Source organism: Pantherophis guttatus, chromosome 6 (genome assembly GCF_059756535.1).
Source record: "Pantherophis guttatus breed Tessera chromosome 6, ASM5975653v1, whole genome shotgun sequence".
Taxonomy (NCBI): domain Eukaryota; kingdom Metazoa; phylum Chordata; class Lepidosauria; order Squamata; family Colubridae; genus Pantherophis; species Pantherophis guttatus.
The window spans coordinates 27,170,088-27,188,197 of record NC_142068.1 but is presented as its reverse complement, the minus strand read 5'-3'; the positions used below and the strand labels follow the sequence as shown (position 1 = coordinate 27,188,197).

The 18,110-nt window shown below is 36.3% G+C and overlaps 1 protein-coding gene across 50 annotated transcripts in view; it reads left to right on the top strand.

Moving 5' to 3' along the window:
* MBNL1 (muscleblind like splicing regulator 1) overlaps positions 1-18,110 on the top strand; it is a 178,431-nt gene that overhangs the window by 22,628 nt on the left and 137,693 nt on the right. For 22 of the 50 annotated variants that reach the window (XM_034439208.3, XM_034439206.3, XM_034439205.3 and 19 more), the window contains one exon: positions 9,138-10,131. The exons of 15 other annotated variants lie outside the window; for them this stretch is intronic. In XM_034439208.3, the coding sequence (XP_034295099.1) occupies positions 9,958-10,131 (174 nt within the window). In that variant the 5' untranslated portion in view covers positions 9,138-9,957. Of the gene's footprint in view, positions 1-8,491; positions 8,998-9,137; positions 10,132-18,110 lie in introns of those variants that run through there. 13 more of the 50 variants (XM_087872596.1, XM_087872594.1, XM_087872593.1 and 10 more) reach the window with 1 other exon arrangement.

Here is an 18,110-nt window from a genome sequence, read left to right as displayed (position 1 = left end):
TATAGATATTGAATAAATAAAGAAATAATAAAATTGATTGTGGAATATTTGCATATTTATATTAGATAGATATTGACAATCAGAATTTGTAGCTAGTGTTAGTTATATGTTATTTTATATTTATATACGTACATATTACCAGCAGCAACTTGAATCTATCCACCATAGTATATATTTATTCATCATGTTTATACATGAAATATAAAAGCCTCTTTGTGAAGATTACCATCCATAATCTACCATGATGGCCCAGTGTGGATTGGTAGATAATTATTGTTCAAATTTTCAGCACTGGGGCTAAGAGTAGCCCTTAGATTCCCAGTGGTATTCCAAGCCTAAGGGAGAATTAAAACCTGTTTCAATAGTATTGCAACTATTCTAATTTTCATGACTTTTTAATTTGGGATCTTTAAAAAAAAAAAGCTTGAACTACATGCTGTATCTTAGTTAGTTTTATATATTTTCAGTATTTGGAAAATCAAGTAATACAACACAGTAGTTGTCCACTATAGTTGTAAGAAACATCATTGTTGTGATGTTTCTAAATAAACAAACATGCATGTTTGTTTATTTAGGGTTGTGCTAGTTATTCATGCTTTACAATGATTTGCAGGGTGGATGTATTATGATATGCATGAGGAAGGTGTTAATGTTGCTTTAAGGCCTATCTGGCAGTTATAGTAGCACCTGCACTGAATCTACTTCCCGCTAGTGCAACAGCAGGAAAAGAGCTTGGAGCACTGTAGAGTAATAGAGGTGTTTCAGTTTTAGAAAGTGGGGGGAAAGGAGAGAAGTTGCTTCAAATAAAGTAGCTCTTTAGAGCTTTGAACAGCCCTTAATTTTATACAAAATACAGCTTAGGTAAATAGGAGAAGTCCAAACATTTCTTTGATTATATGGGTAGGAAGTAATGTGACTTTACATTGACCAAAGTAACTGCTATTTTCCTAATCTGAATGCGGAAATAGCCTAAATAACTAACTATAAACAAAGAACTTGCCAATTTTTTAAAAAAAATAAAGGTTCTATAATAAACATGAAAATAGCAGAAACAATGTTAACAATAACATTGAAATCTTTATATATTTTTACTGTAGGTACTTTATTTTCTCCTTATCTCAGATTTTAGCAGTAGTCTGAATTAACCGAATGGTTCAGAAAAATCTGGAACTGATTCTCCATTGAATTTCTTAGTTGTTTGAAGTCCATGAGTAGAAAAAAAATACACAATATTTTTTTCTTGTATGGGTGGTACAGAATATTCATTTTGAAATATCCTACCATGGGCTGTAAAATATAATCCATAAATTAAAGCCTACAAGTCTCAATAGGCTTCTTGCCTTAGGTACATCCACAACTATAAAATTTCCCAAACAAAACAGAGGCGTTGTAAGCATTTGACAAGCATATTTTGAGGGTTTCATTTGAACTTGTAAATCACACTGTGTCTGACAGCTTCACCCTGGAGTATTTTTCTGTTTCTCCACAGCAGTAGCCATGATATTTCCTACTTAAATGTATTCCCAGAGTGATGTGGACAATGTCCTCCATATCTCATTTAGTGCATTTTCAATGCTCTGCTATCTATACCCCATGATTCCATTAAGAAGAAAAGGGTTTCTCTTTGTCCCTACAATTTTAAGTGTGTCATCTGCAGAGATCACTTGGTAAAGCCTTCTCAGTTATTGTACAGCTTTTCTGAAACAGCATTTAAATGAAGATTAAATCAGCCCCAATTTGTCTTGGAGTTTTGAAAATTAAGACTTGGCTTTTTCATGTTTCCTGCAGGGTGTGGAGTGTTTCTGTTTGGCTTGTATATGATGCTTATACACTGCTCAAAAAAAATAAAGGGAACATAAGCAGAAGGCATCCGAGATCTGAATGAATGAAATAGCCTTATTAAATACTTTGTTCGTTACATACAGTAGTTTTGTGTTCCCTTTAGTTGTTTGAGCAGTGTATAAACTACTGTATGTAAAGAACAAAGTATTTAATAAGGCTATTTCATTCATTTAGATCTCGGATGTCTTCTGCTTGTGTTCCCTTTATTTTTTTGAGCAATATATTTTAATCCTATTACTGTATTTAGGTATGCAAGCTACTCAGAATCATTTAGGATTGGAGTAGCATAGAAGCCTCATAAAATAAAATAATAAATGTTCTTACAAAATGTCCCACTATCACTTTGCAGTTTCAGGTCAGTTATTTTAAAACGTGGCTTAATGCTTTGATTGGTGTACTGTATTACCCACAATTGTTTCTTTATACTAATAATCTCTACTTGAATTTTTATTGAGAAATAATTTCAGAATGGAAGGTAATTGCATATGACATTTAACAGTTATCCTGAATCAGTGTCAAGGCAATCATGGAGTGGAAGATTAATTTAGGTGACAGAAATATTCCTGGTTAAGAACACAGCTCTTTTCATCTTGAAGAATCAACTTTGAATTTTGGGGATATTTCTATATATAATGTTGGTGTTCAAAATGTATGGGCAATGATAATAGCCAGGATCCCCTTACCCAATTTAAAATTCTATATGCTAATTTTCCTCCCCCCAGAGCATGTCAGATCTAGCAACAGTAACACATACCTTATGTCAGTGATGGCTAACCTTTTTGCCATTGTGTGCCAGGAGGGGGGGCATGGGGGTCGTGGGATCGGAAATTGTCATACAGCCTGCTTTTGGCCTCTGGAGGTCTACCGGGCAGATTGGGAAGGCCATTTTCACCTTCCCCAGACTCCTAGAGAGGCCCTGGAGGCTGGGGACAGCAAAACGGGCCCTCCAGTCCCATTGGAAGTTGTTAAATGGGCCATTTTCAGTCTCTGGAGGACCTCCGGGGGAAGGTCATTTTCACCCTCCTCAGACTCCTAGAGAGGCCCTGAAGCCAGGTGAGAAAGAAAAACAGGCCTCCTCCCCCCAGGCCCTCCGGAGGCAGGAAACAGCTTGTTTCCGTACTTCTGATGGGCCCAGGAGACCCGAAAATCAGCTGGCCAGTGTGCGCATGCACGCCGGAGCTGAGCTCGCATGCCCACTGATATGGCTATGCGTGCCACCTGTGGCACACTCGTCATCACGGCCTTATGTATATAATCCTTGAATGGATTATTGCAGTATGTTTTACATAGAGCTACCTTTAATTGAAACTGTTGAAACTGTTGAAACTGTTTAGGAATGCAGGTGCAAAGTTGTTAGTGAACTATTTAATCAAACTATACTTATCCACAAGTGCATTGGTTTGTTTATTATTGTGTGAATTTCAGAAGCTGGATAGTTATCTTTAAAATCCTGTTGTCTTAGGGCTGAGATGTGTGTCTATTTGGAGATAATAGAATGAGCAGAATGGTATCTTAGATCAATTTGACTATGTAACACCATTCATCATAGATAGTAAACAAGCCAAGAAGAGTTTAGAAGATTGCCCTGTAAATACTAAATGTTTTTTTTATTTAAAGGGTTGAGCCATTCCCACAGCAGAGGCTTTGCAGTCCAGTTGTGACACTTAGCCCGCAACCTTTACATTTTGTGCTGTTGAAGGTTTGTGACATATTGCTTTTATATTTATTTTTTTGCCAGCTGAGCCTGTCCATTTTATATTGCATCCTGTGACATTATGTAATGGAGTTTTAATACAGGCTCATGAGAAGAATTTCTAACCTATCCTTAATAATATGTAAATCAGGAGTAGGTAGTCATTTTGAGCTAGAACTCATTTGGTTTTAGAGAGCATGAGAGAACTGGTCTGTTTATTAACTGTCTCACTGACACAGTTATAAAATATCCATAAAAGTGCATAAGTTGTCCAGAATGTTTTGAGGTTTCACTATAGAATATTTGTGTTACCTAAAGTTATTGCCTCTAATAAAGTAATTAGTAGAGCTGATACTCTGTTTGTAACTTGGTAACTTCTGATTTTTTTTTAAGCTTAAAAAAAAAAACCTTCAGAAAAGTGAGTTGGGTTATCTCCTGCTACGCTTAGAGTATTAAAAATATAAATATAAATGCTTACAGATAAATAGGATAAATAAGGGATCTTTTATGTAAATTGGTTCCAAATTCATTGAGACAGAGTTATACAGATGTTTAAATTTGTTAGAGAGTTTTATTGAGCACAAAAATAATTTTTCTGCTCTTCATAGAAAGACCGGTCCAACAGTCATAGACCAGAGATTATTACAATTTTTGTACAAATTAATAGTCAAGAGAGTTATTACCTTGGTTCATCATAATTATGATTCAAGAAGTTCTTAAATTACATTGTTAGATAAAACTGGGAGGAAATTATAATTGGGTATTATTGATTAGATCTTATATTGTGATATAGGACACTGAAAAGGATTGGATATTTAATAAAACAACGTAGTGTTATTTTTTGATACTTTCAGATCTTCATATCCAATAGTAATGAATAGGGTGAAATGCTCTAGTTCGGCTAAACCGTTAGTGATGGCCGCCCACCCGCCCGGTCGTTGTTACTTTCTGGTTTAACCAGGAAGTAACCTATTTTTTACCCTCTGCGCATGCGCAGAAGGGTTTGCACATGCACAGAGGGTCCAAGCATGCATGTGGCGCTGCGCGTGCACTTCCAAACTGGTTGGGACGGTAAGTAGATTTCACCCCTGGTAATGAAAAAAAGTCACCATTTATTTTATTTATTTATTTATTTATTTATTTTTAAATTTATACACCGCCCTTCTCCCTGAGGACTCAGGGTGGTGTACAGCCAGAATTAAAAAACATGAAATACAAATATTAAAAACAATTAAAATATATATAAATTTGGCCCAAAATTAAAAATACAAACCAATTAAAACATTTAAAATTTCTTCTTAAGCCAGCCCGGCTTGCTGGAAAAAGTGGGTTTTAAGGGCACGGCGGAAGGCACTAAGGTCTTGGATTCTCCTTATCTCTGGGGGCAACTGATTCCAGAGGGTAGGTGCCCCCACAGAGAAGGCGCCTTCTCCTGGGATTCACCAGCCTACATTGATTGGCTGATGGCACCCTGAGGAGGCCCTCTCTGTGGGAGCGCACGGGACGATGGGAGGTCGTCGGTAGCAGCAGACGGTCTCGAAGATATGACTTTGTAAAATTTGCTTTGAGAAATATTTCAAGTATAAATGATTCTAGTATAGAATCATTCTTCTAATGATTCTCTTTTGATAACTTCTGTACTGCTTACATTCTTTCAAGTTAATATTTATTAATCTCTTATTACTTGCAACAACAGTAGTGCCATTTCAGTGAGAGGCATAATTCTGTTAATAGAAAGTATGGGCATAATCAAAACATTGTAGCACTTGAGATTTGATTTATGCAGATGTAAGCAAAATTTGGAATGAGCATGCTGTTATCCTCAAATCTCTTAAATTTATATATCTTTAGAATACAACATGGTGTATATCACTAAAGTTAGAGTTGCATCAGTATGAGTGGACATCCTGATGATAGAACCTTGAACTTATTTCTGAGTAATGACAGTTAAATATTTGCAGTTCAAGAGTTTTCAGACTTTGTCCAGGCAAATTTGGAATGGGGGTAGGGAATCACAAGGGCAACAATGAAAATACAGTTGTGCAGCTTAGTGCTCATTGCTGTTTTTCAGTTCAGATTGGCAAATGAAAATAAACAAATGAAACAACTGCATGGATTTGTTGCCAAATGGCTAAAGTTCACCCAAATTCAGAAAGTATTGTCTACTAGGATCATAAATAAATCTTAGATAGAAAGCTGAAAATGACAGGCAAAAATTGGTAAGAGGGGAATGGGTTGTACAGGTCCTTTATTGTGATTATAAAAATCAAAGATATTTTGATTCTTGCTGTGTTCAGAATTACAAAGTTAAACTATAGATTTTCTTTATTTCATAAAGGGAGAAGTTCCAGCTGAGCAATTTAATGTCTTAAAATAAAAACAAATAAAACAAACAAACAAACAAATAAATTGCAGGTCAGAGACAAGTGGAAAGGTATGATAGTTTTGTTTGTGGGCATTGTGCAGGAATTTGGATGCTCAGTTTTGTTTTAGAAGCTGTATACAGGAGTAGATAAGATGCTTATTTTAGAACATTTTGTGTTACAGTCTTTTGTTTATTAACTTTTAACATGGGTGAATTCCACTTATTTTATTCAAATAATCTTTATTATTTGACATTTATATTAATACATTTTATTCTTTAGAGTGCAAATGAAATTTTATTGTATTCAGAATCCTAGTGTTCTTAAGCAGTGGTAATTGTCCTTAAATTGTATGCTAAAATGTTACAGGTACATGCTATTTTTTTTCTCTTTCTCGTGTTGAAGAGAAAATTGGTATGAAACATTGTTATTAGTATTTACAGATTTTTTATAAAAATGTTGAGAAAGCTCAATAATTTATAATATCTAAAGTGGCATTATAGCAGTATTAAAAATATATAAGTACTTTTTCAAGAAAATGTTCCCTTTCTTTCTCTCTTCATTTTTTTTTTTTTTTGCAAGTAACACATTACACATTTTATGGTGAGGATGTATAAAATCTGTTGTTTTCCAAAACACCAGAATGGAACATCTGGACCACATAATTCTGATCGTTGCTGTACACCGTGTTCCAGATTAAATTGACTTTATAGAGGCAAACCTCCCCTCAAAAATCATAAAAAATTTTATTGTTTATAGTTGGAGGATTAATTTCTGGAAAAGCCGGTAGACAGTCCTGTAACATTCAGATCAGTGTTATCTGGAGGATAACACACAATGATCTTAACAGCAGCAGGCTTTCTAATGAAGTCAGAAATTGTCAGCTTGTTAACTTGTATCTCATCAGTTAGTTATAGCTTACATATTGAAACTTCAGAATCAGAATAGATCTTGGAGATTTGCTAGTCCTGATCGGAAAGAAGAGAACTTAACTCTTCTAAAGAACATTTAAACTGAATAGACATTAGACTATAGAAACCAGGAGACTGTGTCCTTAGGCATGAAAACTGGCTGGGTGACTTTGGGCCAATTTCTTTTTCTGCCAAACTCACCTCACAGGGTTGTTGTGGGAAAATAGAAGGAAGGAGGATTAGATATATTTGCCACCTTGATTTATTTCTAAAAATAAGACAAGGGTATTTTTTCCTTAGAAAACCTAAATAAATTGCCAGTGGACCTTAATGATTGTAGCACATTTTGGAAAAAGCTCACTTTTTTTGTAGACCAAATTCAACTGATATAACAAGACAGGTTCATTGTATTTCTCTGTCCTTTGTGGCTAAATTGATACTATACAAGTAAAAAAAAAAAGATACAATGGCACTTTCCATGTCTCTTGGCATAGCAAAGGGTAGATGTGAAAACAGCCTTTTCATGTGTTTATGCTTTGGATTTCTCCTTTGAAGAGTCAGTCAGTCGGTTTATCAGGGAATAAACACGATTAACTCAAAAAGGTATAATTTGAGTAAGGTAGTCCTCAATTTACAACAGTTCATTGAGTGACTTTAAAATGATTTAAAAAATGTAACAGAAGGAAAAGAGCAGAGCAATACTGTTAGTTCTCCATTGATTGTTGTAAGAGAGAGATGACTGTATTTAACACAGTTCTACGTTTGCTGATTTTTTTTTTTTAAATAATGTTGACGGCCAGCAAAAAGAAACTTAGAATTTTGGATAGAGAATTAGAAAGGCATTTTCATGCATGGGACTGCATGGGACTGCCCTATATCACTCTTTTCTCAAGTTTTAGACGTTTTGATCTAAAGAATGGGTAAAGAATTTATTGAAAGTGACAATGAATTTTGAGGTTAAATAAGCATGGTATCAGTGATTGTGAGAATGCACAAGGAACAGTGCTTCTCCAGTTAACTAAACAAACAAACAAAAACTACTTAAATGTTCTGGATGCCCTTCAAATTAATTGGATTTATAAAATTTACAATGGCTGTTCTTTCCCCCCAAGGGTCAAGAAATATCACATTTCTTGGTCACTCTGAATAATAATAACGATCATCAACTTTTTCTTCATTTTTCCCCACCCTGCTGGGCAAACAGTGCCCCATTAGAAAACTGAAAAGTGAACTGCTCCCTAAATAGAAGCCATTTTAAGCCAACATGAGCAAAGCTACGAGTTCTGCTGCGAATTAGGAAGCTTTGCTGGCATTTGCTGCTGCTGCTGTTGCTGAAAATGTTGATCTGAAATCCTCTCCTGTGGTTGAAAGTAGATTGCCAGCTTCGTGTATGAGGTTATTTTAGTCCCAGATACAGGCTTGTCGCTGCGTTGCCAGGTTTTCTGTGGCCACCTCCTCTTGCTATAAAGCCAGGCTTTTGCCTAGGGTGGTGGGGAAGGTGTTTTTCATTTGTTCCAAGCTAACCTGCCTTGGCGCTGCTGTTAGCGCCTCTGCTTACTGAAGAGAATAGTTCTGTAGCACTTGAAAAAAGTGTTGCCTTCTCTGGAAGAAAGAGGCAGGACTTGAGCTTTGGAAGGAAGTGAATGGAATAGGTCAGGAGACTGTACCATTTCTGAACTCCCCTCTTCCTTTTATATTCATCTGTCAGATACAGTAGGCGTGCTCTGTGCCTGCCGAGCTCGTTCGATGCAAAGCAGGGGGAAAGCAATCTAAAACGGAGCTGCTAGGACGAAGCTTGCTCGTCCCTCATCCTGATCTTTCTTTCCATTCTCCTTGCTCTCTCTCTCTCTGGATGCTACAAGAACTTGGGCTCTTGTTGGAAGCTATTTAAAAACTAACATGGTTTAATCCTCTAACTGCATGTTGGGTAAATTGAAAGCCCGCACATGGTCATCCTCTTGCAAGCGAATAAGTAGCATCCGATGGACATTTTCTCTGCTTACAGCATAGTAATGAATGTCTGACAGGCGCGACCTTTCATAAGACAGCCTACATTATTGGCTTCCTGCCCAGATTATTGCTGCAACCCTATCTGTGATTGGTTATCTCTCTATCATGCCTTGCTTCAGAAGGGGAAAACGGCCCCTTTTTAATAAATCTGTGATGGCTGGCTGCAATATGCTATACTGTAAGTATTTTATTGGAAACGGAAAAAGAGTATCGTGCTGTAAAGTAGTAGACTGAAGGAGCACATGGCAACGTGATTATGCTGTGAGACATCAGTGAAATGCTGCTTGGTAAATTTTAACCTATCTGTTTTTTCTACAGGTTGGTACTAAGAAGTGCCTTTCCTGACGTCTCTGCTGCTTGGATTCGCTTCTAGAGCAGTCTCTGCTTTTGCCTTGCTTGCTGCCAGCTAGACTGCGACGACACCACATCCACCCTCACCTCTCGCCCAGCCACCCCTCCCCTCTAAGCATCAGGCATTGCCCTAGGCTGCTTTAGTTAATCTTACAGAAATAAAAGTTTGCTGGAAAAGTGAGCAGTCTTCTGCCAGGAAAAGAAAGGGGGGGAAAAAATCCGAGAGGAGAGGAAAAAAAAAGAAAGAAAGATCCAAACCGGTTTCTTGATTTGTTGCTTTAAACTGCTGCATCTGTCTGTGCCAAACTAATCATTACCAATTGCACCACACCAAAAATTAAGAACAAATAATTATTGCAGATTCAGCTGTGTGTGGAGACAAACTTTTCCTGAGAGCAGCTTGAAAAATTCTGTGTCCAAGGGTCTGCCACGTTTTTTTGCTGCTTGCATTTGGGGCTCCAAATCGGCATTCAGAATGGGTTACTGAGAGCACAAGGCTAGTTCGAAGGCACACTTTTAAATGCTCCTCTTACTTTTGATCCTAGCATTTCTCTAAGTTTAACCTCCCCCTTCCCATTTTGATTGACAGTTTCATGCTGTGACTTTCTAGAGGGAATATCTCTTCCTTGCTGTCGCAACAACACAATTTTACATCTTTTACCATTGGGCTCGGGAACTGGGGAAATATTTTGGAGGTGACATTTTTCATCATTTCCAGTCTTATCAGTTTGGCCTTTTTTAATTTGTTCATTTCATTGACAATTTTAACTACCTGTAAAATCTAAACATGGCTGTAAGTGTCACACCAATCCGGGACACAAAATGGCTAACACTGGAAGTATGTCGAGAGTTCCAAAGAGGGACTTGCTCACGACCAGATACGGAATGTAAATTTGCACATCCATCGAAAAGCTGCCAAGTTGAAAATGGACGCGTAATCGCCTGCTTTGATTCGTTGAAAGTGAGTAAATATTATCATTCTTTTTAAGATATAAGGCAAAAGCAATAACTAGAACATTGATATTAGCCAAATTGTTGAGTTCCATGTAATAATTTCATAAATTATTTCATAAATTCATAAAATCATAAAATCATCCAGATGTTTGATTTTATGAATGGGTATATGATGTAGCAATTTTGTTTTAAAGCTATAGGAAATTTGCAGAAAGATCAGTTTCTGTCTTCTTGAAAATGCCCTTATTGTAGAATTATGTTCTGTTTTTGTTGGAATTTTAAAAGTTGTTTATTTGCTAATCTAGAAAAGGAGTTGTGTTTAATCTGTGATAGTGCAAAACAAAAACAAACAACAAATAAACAAAGAGTCAGGTTGCATCTTAAATACTAATGAAGGTATGTGCTATTACAGGATGCACCTTGCCTTCTCAAAGAGTCATGTTAAAGTAGAACTATTTTGAAATCTCATGCTGCAGTAAGTTCATTAATCTTAAGGACAGCATGATTTCCTTCAAAAAGAAAAATGGAAAACTGGGCTCATATAGTACTTTGTGTGTACTGGATAAAAATAAAAAGTGAAAGCAATGTCTTTTAATAATTAGTTGTTCCTGAGTGTCATTATGTTTGGATTTCTGCTGTGTAAGAGAAACAGGGTTGAAGTTCAAGATTTGAGAATACTTCCTATCCTGAAATTGTGTAGGATTTGAACATGTTACTGATACTGTCAATGCAAGGATCACTTGTATAAAAGTTAGCTGACAAGATCGTGGATTTTGTATTATATATAGTTAAGGCACTATTCACTATGCCTTGCTTTTTCACTGGAAGAATAATGATTAACATGTCTAAAGATACTGTTTGCAAATATGTTTCCACCTTTATTGGTTTACATGATGGTATTTTCCATCCCTGTTTTTTGACCCCGGTATCCCAGAATTGTTTCATTCTGCTCTTGCAGACAGTGTTCGTTTATGAGAGAATAAACTGCATTGGCTAACTGAATTTGGTTGAGAGACAGGACAGCCCTGTGTGTAACAGAAAATGATGCGGTTAATAATAAATGAATGATTCATGTAGATCCTTTTCCACTGGTTGAATAATTTGCAAAGAACTGATACTTGTAATATTTGAACATGCACTTAGATAGACTGGAAGAGAAATATGTGCTTTTGCTTGTTTTCATTAAAGTGAAATAGTACTACTATTACAACCACATGTTTGGACTTGGAATTTTACTGCAATGGGGCAGATTTTCAACTGTGCCTCATGTATGACTGGATTCATTTATGTTGATGGACTGGACAGTAGACATTCCCAATTACACTGGGAGAAGCAAATTCTTTCATCTGTTTGCTTTAGCCAGAGCCTATAGTTGGATGTGCTATGCTACAGGATAATTTTAAGTGAGATATACACATCTATATTTTATATATATTGCCATTTTGGAATTACTCATACATAACAGATGATTTTATACTTCATACATTGTTGAGGCATATTATAATTTTTAAACAGCAGATTTATTGCCACAGTTTCTTCTTAAGTCAAATTCTGCAATAGAACTAAATGGGTCTGCCCTTCCAAAAATGGAAATATGATTTGTTTATTGCCAGCGACTCTAAGGACAATTGATACAGGGTTTTTTTTTCCCCAAATCACCTTCAGTAATGTAAAAACCTGCTATTTGTACCAGGTGAAAAACATTTGTAAATATAATATTTATTTTACAACTTATTTCCAGTTCAGCTGAGATTCTTCAATAACTTATAATAGTAATGCAGAATTATATATATGTATATACATATGTATATTTACAGAAACATGTATGTATGTATATAGGAGAAGAGAGGAAGATCCCCTATATCAGTAATGGCTAACCTTTTTGCCATCGTGTGCCAGGAGCATGGGGGGGGGAGCGTGGGAGGGGTGGTGGGCCCATTTCTCTCTCTACCCAGGCTCCAGAGCCTTTCTAGGAATCTGGGGAGGGTGAAAATGTCCTTCCCCACCCCCTGGAGGCCCTCCGGAGACAGAAAACGGCCCGTTTGCCAACTTCCGGTGGCATTTCCGGCCTCCGGAGGGCCTCTGGGGGAGGGTGTAGGGAAGGCTGCTTTTGCCCTCCCCAGACTCCTAGAAAGGCTCCGGAGCCTGGGGAGAGCAAAAAATGGGCCTTCCAGTCCCACCGTAAGTTGGCAAATGGGCCATTTCCGGACTCCAGGGAGGGAGGCCGTTTTCGTTCTCCCCAGGTTCCTAGAAAGGCTCTGGAGCCTGGGGAGAGGCTCTGGAGCCTGGGGAGAGAGAAAAACGGGCCTTCCCCACCACCCCGAGGCCCACCGGAGGCAGGAAACAGCCTGTTTCCCTTCTTCTGGTGGGCCCAGAAGGCCCAAAAATCAGCTGAGCTTGCGTGCCCACCGATATAGTGGCACATGTGCCATAGGTTCACCATCATGGTCCTATATCAATAAAAACTGTAAAATGTTTTAAAACTAATATAATTACAACAAATTGTCCTGTGGTCATAAAAAAACTGCTTGCTACCAGAAAATGGGGTGCTACTACTGAAAATGGGGTGCTACTACTGAAAAGAGCGCTTAAGATCTGAGTATTTGCTTCAGCTCAAAAATGCACAGACTACAGGGGAAGATATCAGAAACGGTTAATATTAAATAGATTTATGGAAGAGATGAGGAAAACAGGATCAGTAAGAAGGAATGATGGGCGTTTCTGTTCTACAAAATCGGGAGAATCATTGATGCTCAGCTCTATATTTTCAGAAGGCCAACAAATGTAGAATACTCAAAATCAACAATAACTTGGAAATATATTAATTATTAATGAGGCTTTGAAAAATTCGAGTGTTTTATTACCTGTCTTACTGCTCTGTAGTGTAATGATGTTAACATATTAAGTTGCTCTCATTCTCTAGTTAATTTAAAGGCAATCCCACGTATATCACCTTGTGAAAGTCAAACATGAAGATAATCAGAAAATATTTGTTATATTAGTTAGTCTGTTGGGTAGAAGGAAGTCTCTACTGAAAGAACAGAAATTCTATGGGATTTCCAAAGACCCAATTTAACAGCACTGTCAAACTTCCAAAATAAATCTTTCAGAAATCACCTACTTTGTATATGGAAAGGAATATACAAAATAATAAATAAGATAAATAAGTTTATAAATATTTAGTTAGGCTGAGTGAAGCTTTTTGGCTATTTTTTAAAAAGTTCAAAGAATCAGTCACCCTGAAAGGTTGCTGACAATCTTTCATAGCTTGCTTTATTTTCATTTTCCATAGTTGGTGGGACCCATTTGTAAAACATATATCTTCTGGATCTTTATAAACTTGACTGATGTAATAACTAATTGCAAATTGGCATACCAATTGGCTCTCATGCATTTAACTCACATTTGTAGGTATTAATGGTGGCACAAAATGCCAGATCAACTAAAATGAACTTTGAGTTCATTTGATTCTGTAATCCAGACCGTAACATTAAGCATGACTATGTTTGAGTGGAGCATGTTACATGACGCTGCAGATTTGCTTTGTTAAGTCTTCTGTTGCAAGCAGGCTTTAAAAGATAGGTATCTGTCTTTGGGGATTGTGGGACAACTGAAATTATGTGTTTTATGTCCTTATGCCAATCTTACCACTTGTATCTGACATTATGATGTCATGAGGCATTTTTTTTCTTCCAATTATCATGATTATGTCTGGATACCTATGCATTAAGACATCACTTTTCCTACTATAGCCCCTCTCCACCAATTATCATAGATGAGAGCACTTGTAGTCAAAAAATTGAGCTTTTTAAATGGATGTCTTCACTATAGTTTCCCCCCTTTTTTAATTGTTGTAAGATTTGGCTGTCTTAATGTGCCTGTGTACGTAATGAGTTTACTTATAGAAAATTCTAATAGAAAGAACTTCAGTTTTTGTTCATATTAGTGTGCCATTCCCACAAGCATTCAGATGTATAAGAAAACTGATCCCCAGTAATCAATGCTAAAGACATAATTCCAGGATGCAAAGGTTAGTAAAATTAAAAATTGATGAGAAGCATATAGTAATGTAGTGCTTTTATTCTTTTTATTGATTCGGTAGAGTTTTATCATTTTAAGTTTCCCTAAATAATTTTGTAAATAATTTTTCTATAATATTAGGTATATATTTTAAAAAATAAATAAATCTATGATGTGTATTAGCTGTTATGTTTCACAAACACGAGGATACATGGATGTAAAGATTAGTATTGTCCTCAAGAAACATGTTTTGAAATAATGTCCATCCCTTGGCTTGATTGCAAGACTCATCATTGCTAATTACAATGCAGATAGATGATAGATAGATAAATAGATAGATAGATATAACATAGATATAATCTTTAAATATTTTCAGTTTTAATATTTTTATTTAGTAACTTTCACTTTCTTGCTTAATCAGAGCATTAGATATAGAATATTCCTCTGTTTCCTCCCACATAACATGCAACAAGTACCAGAACTGTGTCTGTTTCAAAAATAATCTAAATAAGTATTTGAGTTCTTGCACAAATCTGACATATTTCTATTATTTAAAAAGTCAGCTGGTTTTCTGGTTTCACTTTGGCCTGAAAAAAGATATCACTGTTTTAAAGAACATATTCACTTGAGTACGTTTTTCCCCAGAAAGATACCTGAAAAATGGTTGGACTGCTATAATGAATAGCAGGGATGCTGTTTTTTTATGAGATTTAAAGTATATCTGAATAATTTTCAAAGCATGCACAGCCCTAAATATATATCTGCATCTCAATAGAAAAGCTTGCTAAAAAGAATACATAGTTAATTGTGTATGGATACACAGGGCATTGTAGATAACTTTTTTCCCAATTATATTACAAAATTAGAATTCATACTTCAATGGTTATTATGAAATAATCATAAGAATAATCATGGTTTTTTGGGGGGAGGGGTGAATGACATGGTGAGATCTAGCTAGCCCAGTTGAAGATTGGGTGTTTCCAGTCTTCAACTGGCTCCATTACTTCTCCAACCAAGATCCATTACTTCTTGTCATTGTTTGGCTCAATAATTGGAAGGTTCTGATGATAATAGTAATAATTAGTATTATAAGATGAAAGGTCAATTTTAGATGCTTTAGAACAGCTTCCCCCAAGAGCTGCCCCCAAAGAGTAGTTCCAGGTGGTTTTTCCATGGATCGGCAAGGGGTTTTGCCTGCTACCTGGATCTCATGTATGCACAGATGGGGTTTCACTCACCTGCATGGCCTGGTTCCTGGTGAGTCACGGACTGGTGATGATCCATTACCCAGTGGTTGGGGACCCCTGCTTTAGAATCCAGAAATGAAAATCTATGGAAATTCATATATTTTGCCAAAGTTGAATCTTTTTAATCAAGATATTAGTATAGTGATGCTCTCCAAGATGAGGATATTTGTAATAAGACATTCAAATGTTGCAATTTTTTAAATAATTCAATTTGAAGATGGATTATTTTATTTTATTTTTGTACATTAGAGTATAGCCGATTTCAGTCTAACGTGATAGAAGCCTTCCTGATTGTCTGCCTACTAGGCCTAAAAAAATATAGCTCAGGTACTTGTTGTTCCTAACCTGATATTATTTTAAGCATCTGTCAAATTAACTTTTAATGGTCAGGCTGGTTTCTAAAGGGTTACTATTTCGAATAGATGAATGGCTGTTGAATTAAATTACAAAATACTTAATGTTGTGGAAAATGTTGTGAGGAGGTTTCAAAGGTTGAAACAATTTGTACCTGAAATTTGGACAAACAATAATTAAGATATGACAGGATAGTAATCTAGTAAATTTGATGAAGGGGGTGATAAGAATGCAAATTTGTTTTTTTCTTATATCATCATTTAGGAGCAATTCAGTGGATTAAAGGAATAGGGACTTTGACTAAATTTAGGATATATACCTGACAGTGTTAGCTATCTGACTGTAAATTTCCTAATGCTGTCTCACTGGTTGTGATTTTCCTTCATTAGAGACTTTTAAGTGGAATCTGGATGGTCCCCTATCAGTGACACCAATGTAGATTTTGCATGAGGCTAGATTAGATTACATCCAGCTCTGTAATTACATGACCACTGTACTGAGTGTTCCAGGTAAATCAATTCCATTGGCAATGTCAGACAAATAATATCTTTCTCTCATGGATATTTACACTTTCGGTATAACTGATTGTACAAATGAAATTTTTAGTGAACTAGGGTCTTTGGTTTTTATTTTGGACATGTACATGTTTATAGAAGGAAGATGTTATTTGTGTAATATTTATGGAATATTTAACTTTAGAATAGAATAAATAGAATAACAGAATTGGAAGGGATTTTGGAGGTCTTCTAGTCCAACCCCCTGCTTATGCAAGAAACCCTATACTGTTTCAGACAAATGGTTATCCATTCTCTGCATTCTTTCTAGAGTCTCAACATCTTTTTTATATCATGGCAACCAAAATTGGAGTACTCCAAATGTGGCCTTACCAAGGCATTATAAAGTGGTATTAACACTTCACGTGATCTTGATTTTATCCCTCTGTTTATGCAGTCTAGAACTATGCTGGCTTTTTTGGCTGCTGCAGCTGACTCATATTTAAATGATTGTCCACAAGGACTCTTAAGATCCCTCTCACAGTTACTACTATTAGTAACTTAGACAGAGCCCTTTAGTACAGAATGCCTGAAGAGGGCTGTGGTTTTACCTGATTTAAGCATTGTTCCTGTCAAGACAATGACATGAATTCAGTTGTAATCTTAGGCTATCAATATCCTCTTGTTCCCAGTTGAGGAAATTGTTGATCTTTCTGTTTCCCCATATCCCTTATGGAAATCTAGATACAAGTCAGTATTAATAAACATTAGCAGAATACTGACTTTTACAATGAAAAGTGTCATATACAGGAAGATATAGAGGTACATAATTTATTCAGAGAAGGATATTATTTCTATGCTATTTTAGCAAACAAGTTTGAAAGGCTCCAGGAGATTCAAATGGAACAGATTTTGTACAGATGATGATATATCAAATCCTGATTGATAAGCACGCAGTCACAAACACACACAGGAATAACAAATAAAGTAAATAAGACCAGGAAGAAGAGATCAACATTTTTGCAAAGGTGTAAAGTCTCACAGGAGAGTGTCAACATTTCAAAATAGCTCTTAAAATAATTTCAAGATCTCTTAAAACCAAGCCAGTTTCAAAATTCTTATATGAAACCTCAAGTTTAGGACGTAGGATTACTAAAATGTCATGAGATATATGAGTGCGCTTGGTTTACCTACCGTATTTTTATGAGTATAAGACATACCTTTTTCCACCCTAAAAGGGGGTGAAAATTTGGGTGCATCTTATACACCGAATGTAGGCCCACCCATCCACTGGCCCCCACCCTTTGGCCTCTGCCTCATAGCAATTTACCTCCTTGCTGCAAGCAAGAAGAAGAAACAGCCCATTTCAGCTTCAGCACAGCCTAATTAGCACAAGTTGATTGTCCTTTGGATCGGTCTCCCAACTCTCAGCTGTTTCAGGTTGCAGGGATTGCCATTGCCTATTGCTGCGCGGGCCTCTGCAGCTTTCTGCAAGAGGTAAATTGCTGGGAGCAGATTTTTTTTTCTTGTGCTAATCAAGCTATGCTGAAAACAAAAATGAAAGTAAAGCTTGCTGTTTGCTGCAATGAGGCAAAATTGCTGGGAGGCAGAAGCAGTGGCAGATTTCTTTTTCTTGTTTTCCTCACCAAAAAAGGTAGGTGCGTCTTATAGTCCGGAGCCTTTTATACTCCGAAAAATACGGTAATAATATCACCTGAATTTGGTAAAAGTTACTATTTAATTACAAAAAATGTATAATAATCTGATAAATCAATCCTGGGTAGTTCACATAAATTCACACAATTAGGACAGGAAGGTTGTTGCCTGAGATAATCACACTATGCTACCTAAAGGCTAAGAACAGCACATTG